The sequence below is a fragment of the Camelus bactrianus genome, chromosome 4 (assembly GCF_048773025.1).
Source record: "Camelus bactrianus isolate YW-2024 breed Bactrian camel chromosome 4, ASM4877302v1, whole genome shotgun sequence".
Lineage (NCBI taxonomy): Eukaryota > Metazoa > Chordata > Mammalia > Artiodactyla > Camelidae > Camelus > Camelus bactrianus.
The window spans coordinates 17,813,158-17,831,290 of NC_133542.1; the positions used below are offsets into that span (position 1 = coordinate 17,813,158).

Here is an 18,133-nt window from a genome sequence, read left to right on the forward strand (position 1 = left end):
GCACACATTAAGTAGATTTCATTATCTTTCATATGAATAATGGTACACAATGAGCAAACTTGAGTATTCACTTAGTGAATACCATCTGTATTTATCTATCTATCTATCTACCTATCTATCTACCTATCTATCTATCTATCTGTAAGATAGATACCTTCTGCTATATTGCTGAGTCTAATGGTTCAGAAGTTTTAATAGATGTTCCTAAACTAATCACCAATAATGTTTGAAATTTTTACACTTCTACCAACTCTGTGTAACTGTGCACTCTTACCCCAACTATCACCAAGCAATCTTGTTGCTGGTGCTGTTTACCAAATTTTTCACTTGAAATTTCATTTATTTGCAAAATCTCTGATTACTTGGAGGCTGTTTATTTGGCGTATGTATATTATCCACTCAGTTCTTTCTGCTTCTATAAATCACCTCTTTGTATTCTTTTGCTCAGATTTTTATTGGATTCTTAAACTTTCTTGAGCTCTTTCTGTATTAAAAATGTTAATGCTCTGTTATACATTATAAGGTTTTTCAATATCATGTGATTTAAAATTTTTATGGTGCCTTGCTGAAGAGGCTTTTTAAAAATTAATGTGTTAAAATATGTCGCTCTATTCCTTTACGGTCTGTAGATCTCAAGTTTCTCAGGTCTTTGCATCTGTTAACAAAATAAGCTGATGTAGTTTCTTTCATTATCCTCATTTTATAGAGAAGAAAGAGGCACAGAGAGATTAAATAACTTTCCCAAGGTCCTGTCCTCATTTTGGAATCCAGGCCCTCGGAATTAACAGCCTGATCTTTTTACCAATTTTGGGAATATTACAATCCCCGAGTATGAGAGAAGTTGCCGAGAATCTGACCATTCTTTCTCCAGAACAATCTTAAATAAATAAATAATGATAAGTTCTCTCTCCCCAGTTCCCATTTATCTCAGTCATAATAAGCACCATTCCCTTCTGACATTAATTTGGTCATCATTTTCCTTATACCTGTTACAAATCAGTCTTGTCATCCTGAGAGTATTTCTTTCTATGTTTGACCAGCAGTGTTTTCTAAAAACTGAATTTGGGTGGTGTATATACATGTTGCATTATATGAAGTGTTTATTTTCTGCCTTTATTGAACTTCCAGTCAGGCTCTGACTTCCAGGCTCTGATTGCCTCCTCCAATAACCAGCCCTTCTGCAACTTGTCTTAAAATACAGCAGGAGACAGAGGTCCATAAATGTACCATCCTCTTCCACAGGATGGACCAGAAGACCTCTGGCTTGGCCAGTCAGATGTAACAAATTTGACATCTATTTAATTTGCCAAGTTTCTTATGCTTCAGATTCTTTTGTTTCTTAATTTATTTTGTTTTTTAAATGTTCATTGAAATATAGTTGATGTAAAATATTATAGTATTTTCAGGTGTACTACATAATGAGTTGACATTTGCAACATCATGAAATGATAATCATGATAACTTTTACATCTGTCCCCATATAAAGTCATTACTGTGTTGTTGACCATATTGACCATATTCCTTATGCTGTAAATTTATCTCTCTTAATCCCCTTCACCCATTGCCCCCATCCCCCACCCCCTACCTTCTTGCAACCAGTCATTTGTTCTCTGCAGCTGTCTTGTTTTGATTTGATTTCATTTGTGTATTTGTTTTGTTTTTTGGATTCCACATATAAGTGAGATAATACAATATGTGTCTTTCTCTGTGATTTATTTCACCTTGCATAATACCTTCTAGATCCATCCATGTTGTTACAAATGGCAAAATTTATTTTTATTTTTATGACTGAGTAATATTCCATTGTGTGTATACCACATTTTCTGTGTTCAAATATTAATGGACACTTGGGTTGTTTACATATCTTGACTATTGTAAATAATACTGCAGTGAAAATTGGTGTGCTTGTATCTTTCCAAATTACTGTTTTTCTTTTCTTGTGGTAAATACTCGGGAATGAAATTGCTGGACATATGGCAGTTATATTTTTAATTTTTTTTAAAAACCTCCATACTGTTTTCCAGAGTGGCTACAATAATTTACAGTCCCATAAACAGTGCAGAAGGGTGCCCTTTTCTTTATATCCTCAGCAACACTTGTTATTTGTTGTCTTTTTAATAATAGCCATTATGACAGGTGTAAGGTGGTATCTAATTGTGTTTTTGAATTGTATTTCCCTGATGATTAATGGTATTGGGCATCTTTTCATGTGTCTTTTGTCCAGTTTTATGTCTTCTTTGGAAAAATGCCTGTTCAGGTCTTCTGCCCATTTTTAATCAAGTTGTTTGTTTAAGTAATGTTAAGTTGTATGTATCCTTTGTATGTTTTGGATATTTACCCCTATTGAATATAGAGTTTGCAAATACTTTCTCCCATTCAGTAGGCTGCCTTTTCATTTTGTTGATAGTTTCCTTCGCTGTGCAAAAGCTTTTTAGGTTGGTGTAGTCCCATTTGTTTATTTTTGCTTTTGTCTTTCTTGCCTGAGGAGCAATATATATATATATATTTCTAAGACCGATGTCAAAGAGCGTACTGCCTGTGTTTTCTTCTAGGAGTTTTATGGTTTTAGGTCTTACATTTGAGTCTTTAACCCATTTTAAGTTTACTTTGTATACAGTGTGAGAAAATAATTCAGTTTCATTCTTTGGCCCGTAAGCTGTCCAGTTTTCCCAACGTTATTTATTGAAGAGGCTGTCTTTTCCCCATTGTATATTTTTGCCTTTTTTGTCATAGATAGTTGACCGTGTAAGTGAGGCCTCTTAAATTATCTTCATTTTTTGAAATTCTTTTTTCTTTTTTTTCTGTTCAGTTTGGTTGATTTCCACTATTCTGGCTTTCAGTTCACTGATCCATTCCTCTGTATCATCTGATGTACTTCTGATTCTTTCTAGTGTGTTTTTCACTTCAGTTATTTTAAACTTCAGCTCTGTGTGGTCTTCTTTATATTTTCTGACTCTGTTAAAGATCTCACTGTGTTGATTCAGTCTTCTGAGTTTTTTGAGCATCTTTATGATCATTATCTTGAACTCTTAGTGAGTCAGTTGTCTATCTCCACTTCAATTAGTTCTTTTTCTGAGGTTTTGACTTGTTTCTTTGTTTGGAACATATTCCTCTGTCTCCTCATTTTATCCAATTCTCTGTGTTTATTTTTACATACTGGGTAGATCTGTTATATTTCTGGATCTTGGAGAAGTGATCTTATGTAGGAGCTGTCCTGTGGAGCAGACCAGCACACTTCGCTCTGATCAGCAGGACTTTATGCTCTAGGGGTGCCCCCTGTGTGGGCTCTGTGGCCCTTCTGTTGTGCTGTGGCCTCCTACTATGGGCACACTGGTAGGTGGGCATGCCCCTGGCCCATTTGGCTGCCAAGCCCTGCTTTGTGTGGTGGCTGCTGGCCCCCTGGTGGGTAGAGCCAGGTCCTGGGGCAGCTGGTTGTAAGGCAAGGGACAAGGGTTCAGTACATTTCAAATTCTTAAGGGGCTGCTGGCTCTTACAAGTATTTCATAGTTCTTGATTTATTGAGCATTTGAACATTATGTTTACTGGTGCATTATTCTCCTAATGGAATCAGAACTTAAAAGTACCTAAACACTGATGGAATGAGTTCCTCGATTTTTTACCAGCTTGTTTCACGTAGACATATGGGCAGTGTCGGTGCTACAGGAACCTCTATTTACTGCATTTCTGTGTGTGGCTGGATACTGAGGGCATCTTGATCCCTGCAGAGGAAGGCATGGCAAATGGGGAGGGCTGAGTCATGGCCATGTTCCTACTCTCACTCCTGCAGCCAGCAGACCTCAGCTGCCTTTCACCAACAGTGCACAGTGATCCCCCACAGAAGCTCACGGCCACCATAGCTGCGACCCTGTCTTCCCTCCTCTTTTCCCCAGTTGGCCACATGTATCTAGAGCTGCTGAAGTCCATAGCCTGGGCAGGACCTGTGCATGGTGGGCTGGCAGCTCAGCGCTGGCAGTGGCTCACTCATCCCTAGCTCTGGTTTGCCAACCCAGGGTCTTGATTCTCCAATAATTTGGAACATACAAGTTAATAACTTCTGGGTATTAAACAGGGAATGACTACAAAGATTTTCAGGGCAAGGTGACAGTACAGAGCTAGCTAGAAGTTTTTCACATTAAGTATAGCAGTATAATAAAATGAATGAAAGGTAAAATTTTACATATATATGTATATCAAACTGGTCAAATGGGTGGGTGGGTGAATACCACATTCTATGTTGTGAGGTATGAATGATGCCTTAAGTTTCATACTAGGGATTTCTGTCAACGTTTCTTATATTTGCAATCATGAAACTGTTTTGCTCTCTGTTCTTTTTTCTTAGCTATTATAATTTCCCCCATATATTACTTAATAATTGTTCTTAGCCTTAGGTTTTGGGAGAAAGTTTCTGATACCATTTCTTTCATTCATTTTTATTCTTTGTTATAATTAGCCATTTAGGGATCCACAGATGTTTGTGATTCTCATGAAGCCAATGCTATTAACCTTAGAACAATTCTAAAATTAATCAGGAAATAATGCAAGCAATAATATTTAAAAATACAAAGGAGTTCTTGCCCTTGGCTACCTCAACCAGAAGCATTAAATGAATTTTCAAGTAACTGTAGTAAAACAAGTGTAGCAATGAGTAAAGTTCCATAACCATATTAATAAAAAAATCTCAAAAGTAGTCATATTATAAGAATTAATTAGATTTATGCTAAAGATATATAAACAAGGAAGGAAATAACATTTAAATAAAATGTTCTAGAAAAATTGCCTGGCACTAACAGAAAGCAATGTAGATTCTCATACCATAGATCAAAAAAAACTGGTGATGGAATATTGAATTTAATGTAAAAACAGATTAACAACAGGGCACTCAATACACATAAACTCAAAATAGGGATGTGACTAGGGAGAGGCTCAGTTCTATGTGCTAAACACCCCTTGAAGAAATGTATAAGAAACTGTCCAGCTCTTTGTACCCAGGTGAAATTTAAAACAAGTGTCCATCAAAAGAATATGGCTATAATTTATCGAAAATGTTTATGTTGATGATTAGTGATTATAAAGTGATAAATAAATAATGTAAATTATCAATATAAAACTAAAGTAAATGAAGTAGCAGATAAAGCAAAATGAAACTTGATTGTAAAACTTGATTGAAAAGAGAATTTAAATTAGCAAGCACATGGGTTACCACTGAAATTCACTACAGAGTGATACTAATTAGAACAATGATAAATTAATTTTTAGCCAAATAAGCAATATGTGAAATCAAATATCTAAATAAGCAATTGTTTAAATCAAATAAGTCAAATATTAAAAATGTTCTTACATTTTTGTGGCAGTTTATCCAATCTTTGGAAATGATTCTCAGAAAATGAGGAAAAAAACATGCATGGGCTTATTAACCCATAATCTCCTCCACGTACCATCTTATTTCACTCCTCCACTTCACAAACAAAATTATGAAGGTAATTTTCTATACCCAGTGCCCCTAATTCTCATTATTGTTTTCCTTTTCAACCTACTCCCATCTAGTTTCTGTCCCATTAGTTCTATTAAAGCAGACCCCATGGAGGTCACCAGTGGTTTCTGTTTTCAGACACTGAGATAGTTCATCCACCACTGCCCTGCAAGCACCACGTAACATTTTCTTAAATTCAAAACCCGTATTTCCACTGCCAATAAGACTGCATTTACATGTCTTCTCATATAAATGTACCTTAGAAATGATGTATAATATTATTTTTCCTTTCCAGCATCACTTGTACCTAAAACTTCCAATTTGAGAACATTATTTTCCTTTACTTCTCTTTGCAGTGTTTAATATAACTGAGATAAAATAAACATTAATACCATTTTTATGTCCTCTTCCTTGTAAGACTGAACGTTTCAGCACAGTGGGAACTGCATTTGCTTTATTCATTTGTATTTCTTGATGGCAATTATACAGTGTCATTTAGATACTCAATTTATGTGTATAATCTGAATGGAATGAATGAGTAAATAAATATTACCATCCATTCTCCAACATCATTTACAAAATGAGAGTTTGGATTTTGATTTTAGAATAAACAAACTCAAGTTTTATTTGATAAGAATTTAATAAATAAAACAAAGTGCAAATTTAGTGGCATGGAGTGGTAAAAATGTTTAGTAAATTTTAATACAATATAAAGATAAACAAGTAATTTTATACATAATTTTTAAATATAAATATGAGAGATGCAAGAAGGAATAGATAATAAATAAATTCATAAATAAATAAATAAATAAATAAATAAGTAAATATCAGTGCAGTCATCTCTTAGGGACTGATGCCCCTAGAGCTGAACTTTTTAACATGTCCTTGTTTAATACTAGACAAAATATTTGCTGAGTTAATTCAATAAATTCTGTTATTAAAGCAAAAATAAGAGTCTTCTGAAATGACCAAAGACGAATGTGCAAGGGTGATGACATCTCAGTCAATGAGGATCATGTCAAGGTGACCCCAGGTCTCCATCCATAATTCTTAACCTTTCTTGCAAGTTGGCTGATGAAGAGAAGGATCTCATGATTTCCAGTCGGACAATTTCCCAGGCACAGTCACTGTATTTCTTCTCTTTCAGGTAGAGATGGATTCCCTGGAAGTACTTCTTCACGGCCAGTGTCGGACCTGCCATTCCCTGGGCAGAGTCTTCCTCTCCCATTGCCTGCACCAAACAGGTGTCCAGGTCCTCCAGCTGCTGATGGAGTCCAGTGAGGAGTTTGTCCAGGAGGGTGGTGTCCCAGGCAGCAGAGGAGTGCCCTGTGTGGAAGAGGTTGAAGAGCTGCTGGAGCATCTCGTGGAGGACAGAGATGGCCTGGGCCTTCTGGAGCTGGCTGCCATCCACTTGCTCTCGGGGGAAATGGAAGTCTTTTCTGTCCTTCAGGCAGAAGAAAGGGGAGATTCTCCTCATTTGGCCCAGAAGCACAAAGTTCGCCCTGCTAACCAGCACGTGGTTCTGAGGCAGGTCACAGCCCAGAGCCCCACCAGGGCCATAGGTGAACACCAGCAGGGCCGTCACTAGAGAGAGCACGGAGGCCATGGGGCGAGTGAGGTGCTGCTGGCCTGGCTGAGACGGGCGTCTGGGTGAACCTTGGAGGTAGGTTCTCTGATGGCATTCTTTCTAAGCATGGCTTTTAAATAGGGAAGACAGTTTCCATTTTCTGAATATTTCTCTATACTTTCACTTCCATTTTGTGTTTTCGTTTTGATATTTTCTGTTTGACCTAAGAAGATGTAATCAGTCTAAACTTTTAATTTTTGTAATAGAAGTTTAATTTTCCCAGTAAGCTTTGAATGTGTCAATCCAAATGGATATCAGTTAAATGAGAACCTAATTAAAGGCTAAAGTGTATGTAAGTATGTAAAGATTCATATACATGAACATACTTATGTACACATTTTAATGTATATAAATCTTGCTCTTCCCTGTGTTAGGAACAAAATTTGTTCTTGATTCTGGACTATGTCTTTTACCATCCTTACTTTATGCATAGGAAGTTCGAGTCCCTCACCCCTATAGGTCTGTATTTTGTTAAGTAATTACCAGACCATGCATGGTAAATAAGCTGTTTAGAACCAAAGACTGGCTTTGTTCACTGTTTTATTCAGAGCAGAGGCTATAAGTGAGTTAGTTTTATATGACTATTAGTGAATGAGTTTCTTGGGTGTTTCTCTTCTTTCTAGAATACATTCATTCAGGTTCATGAAGTTATGCTTCACTGGAGCCACAAGGTCCAGACTAACACACTAGACATTGCCCTTTCTTTCCACTATTTCCTCACGGGAGACCTGCAGTGCTCCTCACGTTGTGCCAGTGCCCTCAGCAAGAATCCTGGTTCTTTTCTGGTGCATGTAGGCATGAAGATTCTTAACTCCAAGATAATTAATTGTTTTTTTTTTTCCAGCACCACCTCACTCACAAGGTAGTCATCACCTCCAGTAATGCTTTTCCTCTGGAGTTACACAGTGTCCTAAACCCAAACTCTTTGGGACTCACTCCGTGACAGCAGGCTCACCACATCCTGAGGACTTAGAATTCTCCTGCTATAGAGGGGCTTGTTTCTTTGTTGGCAAAATAATTCATCTTCCAGGATCCCCACCCTTGACCCTGGAGTGTTGGTGTGAAGGACCCTAGTCCTCAGTGGTGACCTCCTCTCCTGACCCATGTCCCCAGGTATCAAAGGTGCCAGCAGCCCTCAGATGCTGAGACCAAGAGTTTGTTTTGTCTAAGTAGTTAGAGGAATTATCCAATTGAAATTGTTTCACCTTGAGTAGACAGTTTTTATTTTGCCAGTACAACTTCTATTGTTCAGCTCTTTTACTTAAACCACTAAACACTTGTTACGCTCAAAATTTCTGAGCTGGGTGTAAGAAATTCAGTGATGGTCTTGTCTCTCATTAGAAGCTTATATCACAGAAACTAGGGACCTGAAGCTGTTCATTCCATCTATGTGTTTCTATTGGATTTCTTTGCCCATCTCTGACTGGAGCTCAGAATGCAGGGCAGTGAGGGCCAGGCTATTATGTCAGGGAGAAATAACCTTGTTTCCTTTACTTATCCATGATGTTTCATTTTAAATTTACACAACAACAAAAAAATTTTAAGACCTTATATTTTAACATAGTGGTTTACTGGACAAAGTTTGTCTTGCTCCTCCTGCATTACTTTCTGTTTCATCTGAGGCTGATACAAAGGGAAGTAGAAGAATGGCAAAAGGGCTTCACCTTTGATATTTTTCTGTGATTTTCAAGACTTGAGTTTTTTTGTTTTTCATTTTAACTTTCCTCGAAAGAAAAACTTGGCAGTTGTTTGTGGGCAAAAATAAAATAATTTTTGAATGTCATGAAAGTGAAAAAAGAGAAGTGACTTTTCTGCTGAGAAAATGACAAAGTGTACGCTAGCAAAATTCAGTGCAGCAAAATTGGGGACTTCGGACAATGGCAGAAGGGAAAGAAGAAAGCGGGAAAGAATAAAGCAGGAAACAGCTGCTTCTGCCAGAGAGGCTCAAAGAAGAGTGCTTCCTGGGTCAATGGCCTGCCGTCAGCTTTGCAAGACCAGCCACTTCCTTTTTCTTTCATTTAATCCTCCTGTGATCATTTCTGATGGGATAAGGGAGGACTCACACCAAACAACTCTCGAGAGACTGACAACCAGAACCGCAGTTACTAGAACACTAACGCTCTCTGACAGGATTGTGGATATTAACCCTTGCCTGAGCACTCTGTCCAGTTAATAAATCCACTCAGGAAATAAAAAGATTGCCTTGAGAAATCTGGAATTAAGACAAAGGGATTCGATTGATCCTAAAAGACTCTGCTCTTAATCTGGAGACTAATAATGATGATATTTTTAAATGATAACAAAATTTACTACATGCCAGCTATGAACCAGCAACTGTTCTGAGATCTTTGAAATTAACTACTCAGTCTTCTCAATAACCCTATTTGGATTACAGTCATTTATATAACTGCTAGGAGAGAAATAAAACCTGGAGGAATAAATTATTCTGAGGGTACCAAAGAACCAAGGTCAAAACCTTTAGATTTGAGATCATGACTTGCCTGTTAAAAGAAGTGAAAGGTAGAAATGGACGTGGGATTTATGAAGCAAGGAGAGGGCACACCATGAGGTCAATGGAGCAGAGAGGGTGAGGTAACAACTGATTCCTAGTTCCACTTCAACTGCCAAAAGGCTGCTGTCTTGTTTTGTAGGGCAGCAGGGGGTGTGGTCAATTGAACTAAATTCTAAGAGAAAGTAAACAAAATCCCTTTTAACTATTTAAAAGTAGATTTTTGTGCTAATTGAAGAAGTCTGCAGCTGGCACTGGAGTAACCCTCGTCCCTTCCAATACTTTGCAGGCCACTGTGGTATCAGTGTCACCTGTGCTGGGGACACTGCTACTGGCTACGTCTCCATGGGAGAACTCTGTCCACTTTTATCTTCTCGCCCTCTGAATGGGAATGACCTGGAGAAACAGTTGGCTCAGTACCGCCCATTCGTATTGTTTCATCTCCTGAGGACCTGCCGCAGTTTCAGTGAAAGCTGTAAACATCTGGGTTCTTCCAACTTCTCAAGTTCTGCTGACTTTCAGCCCCTTCACGTTTCTAGATGTGCTGTGCTTCGGTTTTTTTTTGTTGTTGTTGTTGTTGTTTTGTTTTTGTTTTTGAGCAAGTGAGAGTCCTGTGCCTGGTTGCAGCCTCCTCGGGGTGGAATCTGAACATGGAACTGCCTTAACAGCAGAACAGAGGAGCTCCTGGATTCTTTACCAGCTCCTTGGGTGTAGACGTGTGGGCGGGGCTCCTTGTTTTTACTGCGTTTCCACCTGGGACTGGCCCTCTCGGGAGCCTTGCTGGCTGCAGAGCCGGAATCAGCCGGTAAGGAGGCGGAGGAGGCGTGGCCACATTCACATTCTCCCTGCTGCCGCTTGGAAACCTCGCTGCTTCCAGCTGGGGCCACGGGACGATGCCCCGAAGTCCATCCACCCGCACTTGGCGCTGATCCCTGCCACCCCCGCGCCCCTTCTCAAGTTGACCAGAGGCGCCTTGCGGTGTAACTGAAGCTCCGCTGCCGCTGCCGGACGAGTGCCTGGAGGGCGGGAGGCACCGCCATCTCTCTCCCTACCCGGCCCTCCAGCCCGGCTGCTCCATCTAACAACACTTTCAAATATTTAACAACTTAATAACTCAGAAATATGAAACAGGATATGGCTATACAGAGACTTTTAGGGCAAGGTGACAGTATGAAACCAAATCATAGAACTTTCGGACCCTGAAAACGTAATGAAAAACAAACTCCTAAAAAGAGTTACTTAAAAAATACAGGGGTGGATGAAAGCGTAGCTCATCCTGTCTGGGGCTGAGAGTATTTTCCCTCTCTAAGATGCAAAAGCTAAGGAAGCAGGCTGGGTCAGTTTATTGGTGTAGTTCTTTCCGGTTCTTTCCTCTTTTTAGCTCTGAAGAAGACGCTAGTGGAAGAAGACATTTCTGCCTAGAGCGGACAGACAAGCCAGCTATGCAGACTTGGTCAATGTCCTGGTCCATCTTGGCCAGTAGGTGGCACTCTTCCTCTGTAAATACTTCAATAGCCGCCAGAGTAAAATGGATTCTGCTTTCCAGTTCCTTTCTGCTTTAGTTACTGTTGCAATATTGTAACAAGGACAGCCCATTATTCCCCAAAAATAGTCACTAGAAGAAAAAAAAATAGCCTCTTATATTGGAGTTTCTGAAAAGCCTAGAACTTTGCCTCAACTTTTGCTTTTAATTGGTGACTTTTTACTCTTAAAGGGAAATTGGCCACCAGAACCGCAGAGGAACAGGAAACAGGTGTATGAATTGCTGGCGCAGGTGAAAGTGAATGAGGAGAGCACTGGGGATTTCTCCGTTGGAGAGGAAGTTTGCTTTATCTTGCTTCGCAGATTATTGCGTTTTTTACAGATTGAAAGTTTGTGGCAACCCTGCTTCATGCAAGTCTATCAGTGCCTTTTTCCAACAGATTTTGCACACATCATGTTTCTGTGTCACACTGGAGTATTTTTCAGGATATTTCAAACCTGCATCGGCACAAAGATTATGTATGACTGGCTGAAGGTGCAGATGATGGTTAGTATTTTTTAGCACAAATTATTTTTAAATTAAGGTATGTGTATTGTTTATTTAGGCCTAACACTGTTGAACACTTGATAGACTACAGTATAGCATAAAAATAACCTTTATGTACACAGGGAAACCTAAAAATGTGCGTGACTCATTTTATTGCGATATTCACTTTATTGCAGTGATCTGGAACTGAACCTGCAATATCTCTGAGGTATGCCCATAAACAGCTGTGATATGGAAATAAAACAATGTGATTCAGAAAAGCAAAGAGCGGAGGGCACTGTGAGCCAGATACCAGAATCAGAAAATAGTACTATATATTGTACTTCAATTTAGAAAACTAACTTCTCTTCCAGATATTTATGCAGGCTGTCATTTCCCAACTGAAAATATAAATCAGATTTAACCTTTGATGTGAAGAGGAACTATAGTTCAGTCTTCTCCAGAACACTTCAGAGAATTCTGTTTTTCAGACTGTCATGTTTTTGCAGGTACTGAGAGAGAGGCGAGAGACCTCACTCTTCTCATAATATCCATATGAAAAATTAAATAGTTACCATACTTAAGCCCTAACTCTGTGGAAAATAGCCTAAGTGTTTTAAGGTTTGTTTTTTAATACAATAATTCGAAGAATATTTCCAACTTAGTGCACAATTTGAGAAAATTGAGGCTCAGTGAACTTGGATGAATTTCTAGAATCACACATAATTGCTGGCAGAATCAAGATTCAATGCAGAATCCTATATTGCATATTATAAGCAATCGAAAAAGTGCCCTGTTTTAGAATTCCATTAAGTTCTAAAGTATGCTTTGATCCCAAAATTAAACAAATGTCTTGCTCCCTTATCTTCTTTTTATTGGTGCATACTGTTCTATTTTTTTGCTGGCTTTCACCTATTCTTTATCTTAGATATCATGGAAGAGAAATTCCTTGATCCAGTTTCACTCTTCCATCTTATGAAGGAATTGTCCCAGACTATTATATTCATAGCAGTTTGGTTATCTGTATGTCCCTGGGAGCCTGTGATTTTCATGAAATTGATACTCCACATTGAGAATGAAATATAAATTTAATCAGATGAATGCAAATAATGTTAAAGAATAAGAGATATCTTGGCATATCTATCTCTTCTAGAAAATAAAGTGAGATTAAAGTAGTAATACTAAAAAGATGTGATAAAGGGAGAAATTAGGTAAACAGATTATTAAATTTTAATTCTGAAATTGAATTGAGATAGGAAGTGGGCAGGGCACAGCCATTCAAGAAATAACACAGCAATTAACACCAAAATGGTGAAAGATTCAACTGCCAGTAGGCCTTGAGGTTCAAGATGGTGGGAGATTTGACTTCCTTGAGCTTCATTATATGATCACTGTAACATAACATGGTGAATGACATTCCCACAGGCACCATGACCATCCCAAGGCTAGCCACAAAAGGTCAAAGAGTGGAAAATGGCCAACTTCCTGGGAATCCCAGCCCCTTTCCCAGGGTAGTTAGACTGGTCCTTCCACTTATTAGCATATAAAGCCACTGAGCCATAAAAACTGGCAACACGGTGTCTTGTGGCCGCCTCCTCTCTCTCCTTCGGAGACAGCCCGCACTGTCTATGGAGTTTGTACCTACTTTTACTCTAATCTGAGCACCTAACTCCCACACCTCATGGCCTTTCCTCTTACCTTTTGAAACATCCTATGCTCTGTGCAGTATGCATCTCTTTAAATAAATCTACCTTTACTCAACTGTGGCTCGCTCTTGAATTCTTTCCTGTGCGAACCCAAGGACCCACTTGGTGGGGTACGTCCCAAGGGCTCAACCAAAGCCTGGGACACGGCCCTCCATGCCCCACATCCATTTTTTCCTGCATCAGAATGATAAGTATTAATTAGATTTAAAAGATATATCTGATGTTAACATGATAGAATAAAAGTTTTCAGTAAACAGTTCTAGGATGATTAGTTAGCAGTCCAGGAAGAAATCAGTATAAAATCTCATCTCAGACAATATATGATAATAAAATCTGGTTGGAATAGAGAGTTGACAGTAAGATTAGGTATAAAAAAGAGAAAGGAGGCCCAAGGTAACCTTGTAAACTTATGAGAAATAGCTAACCTACACACAAAAAAAAGTTGGTTATTTTTCAATATATACAAGTTTTTAACTTCATATAAAACAGGACATGACTACAGAGACTTTCTTGGCAAGGTGACCAGATGAAACCTTATCTCAGAATTTCCTCATCCAGAAACCAACTAAATAAGGAAAATTAAGTAAAATATACAAAGTACATAATCAACCATTAAGAATGCAAGAGAAATTATATTTGTAAAGTATTAGGACATCAATTAGGAGCAGTGTGATAGCTTTTTATGTGTCAACTTGGCTAGACCATGTGACCAATATGACCCAGATATTTGGTCGAACATTATTCTAGATGTTTCTGTGAAGGTAGATTTTACACAAGAGTATGGGAATTTAACATTTAAATGAGTAGTCTTTGAGTAAAGCAGATCACCCTCCATATTGTGGGTGGGCCTCACCGAATCAGTTGAAGGCCTTAATAGCAGTAGACTGACCCTCCCAGGAAAAAGAAAGAATTCTGCCAGCAGCCTGCCTTTGGCCTCAAATAGCATCTCTTCCCTGGGTCTCCAGCCTGCTGGCCTAATCTACAGAATTTGGATTTGCCAAGCCTCCACAATCACCTAAGCCAGTTCCTCAACATAAATCTCTCTATATATATTCTGCTTGTTCTGTTTCTGGAAAACCCTTACTAATGCAGGCTGGGAAGCCAAATGTTTCCAAGCCTTGTCCATCTGCTAAATGTTTCCAGCCTCCTCTCCTCCAGAGGGGAGGACAGGACAGCAAAGGACAAAAATCTGTTGAAATTTAACTAAGGCCCTGGCCAACCCCAAGTTGGAGAGCAGCAACTCCAAATGTTGAGTGAGTAACCTAAGGAAAAGATTGGAGACACTCACTACCCACCTCCCCACAGTTGCAGGCCCTCCCTGCTACCTTAGCAATTCACACAGTGAAATACTTCAGTGAAAACACTGATTACAGAAATTCCTCTCAGCTTACATCAAAATTGATACATTTGAATAAATAAAAGATCACTAAGCTCTCAGGTAACGATACTATTCATTCACATTCCTTAGCTTATATCACACTTCTCTCTTTTGCTGCTTAGGCAGAATTTTTATCACTGAGTGAAAGAGATGTTGAAATGGTTATTCAAAGTGTCGAAGAGAATATTTTTCTATTTAATATAGTTGAAGTCTGCTATTAAGGATAAATCTGTGAAGATAAAATTTTACTCTTGAGAGTTTGAGAGTTGTTAATGCACTATTTTTTAAGCTTTTTTTTATTGAGTTATAGTCATGTTACAATGTTGTGTCAATGATGTACTATTAAATTTGAGGTTTTCCTGGTTATCATTGAACTCTGTGTCCAGATTGGCACCTCTACCTGTCTTGCAGTATGTGGAAGGGGTGATTCAGAGGGAGGCTCTGGTCTGCATAGTCGGTTGAAGGCAGGGAACATATCTTTCTGACCTTTTAACTGCCGGATCCCAGAGTCCATGCCTTACATGAAGCCAGAGACTGAGACTCTTTCTATTTAAGAGTAAAGAAACATGCTTATGACAGCATTAGAATCTATTGGTGCCAAGAAGTACCCTTTTTGTAGCATGAGGGGACATCCCTAGGAAGTGGTAGGATTTCATCATAGATCAGAAAAGCCTGTGGTCTGGTCTTGGTCACTGCCCTGGCTGCACTTGTCCACCAGAGGGCTGTCTTCCCTGAGAAGTGTTTCATCACCCCACCCATAAACTGGATCCTACTTTTGTTTCCTTTTAGCTACAGCTGCCATTACATCATACCCAACAGAAATTAAGGAGAGCAGTTCTTGCAGATGTTTCTGCAAAATCTAGACATTTTACTTAACTTTTGCCTTCTACTTGTGTTGTTCTGCTTTTTAGGGAAACCTTTAAGCTGAAACCACACAGAGGAGAAAGCAGTTGTGTGAATGTTGGAGAGGTAAAGAGTGCATGAAAAGGTGGTGTGGGGATTTTGATCTTGGAGGGGAAGGAAACGACTCTGATGTGGGACTGTATCCTGAAATGCTGAGAGGGCGGGGGTGGGGGGTAGGGATGTGCCAAGTGCCAGATAGCATGTTCTTCTGTCCTTTATCTAGATATTTATTCTCTGTCTCAGATATTAATATGTCAACGTTCATCACTGAATGTAAGTGAGACACTTCTTTAAAATAAGGAACAAAATGACTATTTCTGCCTTCTCTAGAATTCATGATAGAATTCTGTTTGTTTTTTTTTATTCTGCCTCTTTTGGAGGTTGGTTACTGAAAGATAGGACATAGTTCCTGAAAATTTTATAGAAAGAGACAAAATATATTGCTGCCTGAAGAAAAACAGGAAAATACCTAGCACATTTTAATTCCTTATTCTATGAAAGATATGATGCTAAATGCCTTTATGCATGAGTTTATTTAATATTCACAAAAACTAAATGAATATTTTAACCCATTTTATTTATGGGAACACTGAGGCTTAGATTAAGTGGGTTGCTCAACATTACACATATATCCAAACAGAATGGGATTTCAATGAAAAATTATTTATTATGAGTTATGGGTGTTTTGGTGAGTTTTGTATTCTGGATTTCTGTTATTATTGTTAAATCTGTTTTTACTCCTGAATTATACACAACACTCTTGCTCTGTGGATTGCCATTGTTCGTGTTGTATGTTCAGCCGATCTGACCATTTTTTTTTCCTTACCTTAAGTATTGAGAAAGAGATTGCCTGGTCCAGTTTCCCACTTTCATTTTTTAAGGAAATCTGTCAGCCTTATGTCTAGGATAATTTGTTATTTGGAGATCCACAGGGGACTGTGACATTCGTAAAATTAGGGAAAATTACCAAGTAGTAATATTAAAAAGTTCTTACCATATCTAACTCTAATAGAAAGTGAAATGTGCTATAAAGCTGCTGTGGTAAGCAGTGTCACAATGGTGAAAGTTAAGTAACTTAATAATAAAGTCAGTAATTCCAGAAAACATATTATCAGTAGTAACTGGATAATCTGATGAAGGATTGAATTAGTTATCTGTTCCTGCCTGATGAATTTTTTTAAACGATGAACAGCTTACTGATAGATACAGTAGTATTAACTTAGACGTGATAAGTTATTATTGTAAGTAATTAAATAAGTCATAATTTTAAATAAATACAGTATTAAATACATTAATATGATTTGCCAGAACATCAAGTCCGTTGAAATCATTTAGAAAAAGATATACTACCTAAAAGGGAAAACTATGCACGAAGAAAACTAACCCACAATATTTCCCAGACCCCACTCTATTTCCTCCTCCATCTCAGAGTCACTAACTTCTCTTACTGACACTTCTACTTACTCCAGTGTGGTTTCTGCTTATTAGTTGCACCAATCCAACTCTCATTAAGGTTACCAATGCCATCTGTATTGCTGACATAGCAGACAGTTTCAATCTGCATCTTCCATGAATCCACTGATTTCTTCTAAGCACATTTATTTTGTCAAATATACTCTTAACACCACTCTCTGTTACCGTCTTTATAATGTATGGCCATTCCACCTCTGTTTCCTTTGTGGTTCTTCTCTCTACTCCCATTAAAGGTGGAAGATCCTCAGAATCTAGTTGAAGTCTTTTTCTCACGTTACTCTATCTCCCCACGCAACCATCTCCATTTCTGGCTTTCAGTTGCCAGGTAACGTCCAGCCGAGGCATTCCTTTAACTTACAAACTCACATGTCCACCATACAAATGACATTTGCACTTAGGTGTCTACCAGTCCACTGGAGAGCTCTGCTGCTTTAATTCTCCACTCTAGCTTCTGGTGAGACAATTCATTTGCTTTTCCTTCTTCTCATTGTAGCATTAAGTAATATGATTATTTTTAGGTTTCTTTCCCTACAAAAATCAAAGATAAAAGAGAGCAGGAGCTGAATTTGTTATGTTCACCCTTTTATCCTGAGGGCAACACCCCATCTGGCTTAGAGAAAGTCAGTTGTTACTTATAATTTGAATATAACATGATGGGTAAATGAATTGTGCCATCCATTCTTTAATCAAGTTGCACAATCAGGCTTGGTGTTTCTTTTTAAAGAATGAACAAATACAAGAAGTTTTCCATGATAAAAATTTAATAAAGCAAAAAGATAAACTGACTAAATATAAAGAACATATTTTATTGTAGTACCACATGTAAAGGTACACAGAATATTCATAAATAAAATACTTTAAATCTTATAAATAGTTAAATAAATAAATATTTAATAGAGAAATAAATAGATGAGCATGGGCGTCTGTAAGGGATGAGTGCCTGCAGAGCAGAACGTGATGTTGCTGAATTCTCCCGACAACATTTGACAGATTGATCCAGTTCGTGTCCTGATTCCAGAAGTAATGAGGGTCTTTGACCCAGCAGGGCGGGTGGCCGTG

General features: G+C 38.3%; 1 protein-coding gene across 1 annotated transcript; it reads right to left on the reverse strand.

The window, feature by feature from the left end:
• Window positions 1-6,217: 6,217 nt before the first annotated feature.
• Window positions 6,218-7,076, reverse strand: LOC105061877 (interferon omega-1-like). The gene has a single exon (XM_010946012.3). It carries the CDS (start codon window positions 7,074-7,076, stop codon window positions 6,489-6,491), a length of 588 nt encoding a protein of 195 aa, XP_010944314.3. The 3' UTR covers window positions 6,218-6,488.
• Between the last annotated feature and the right edge of the window lie 11,057 nt (window positions 7,077-18,133).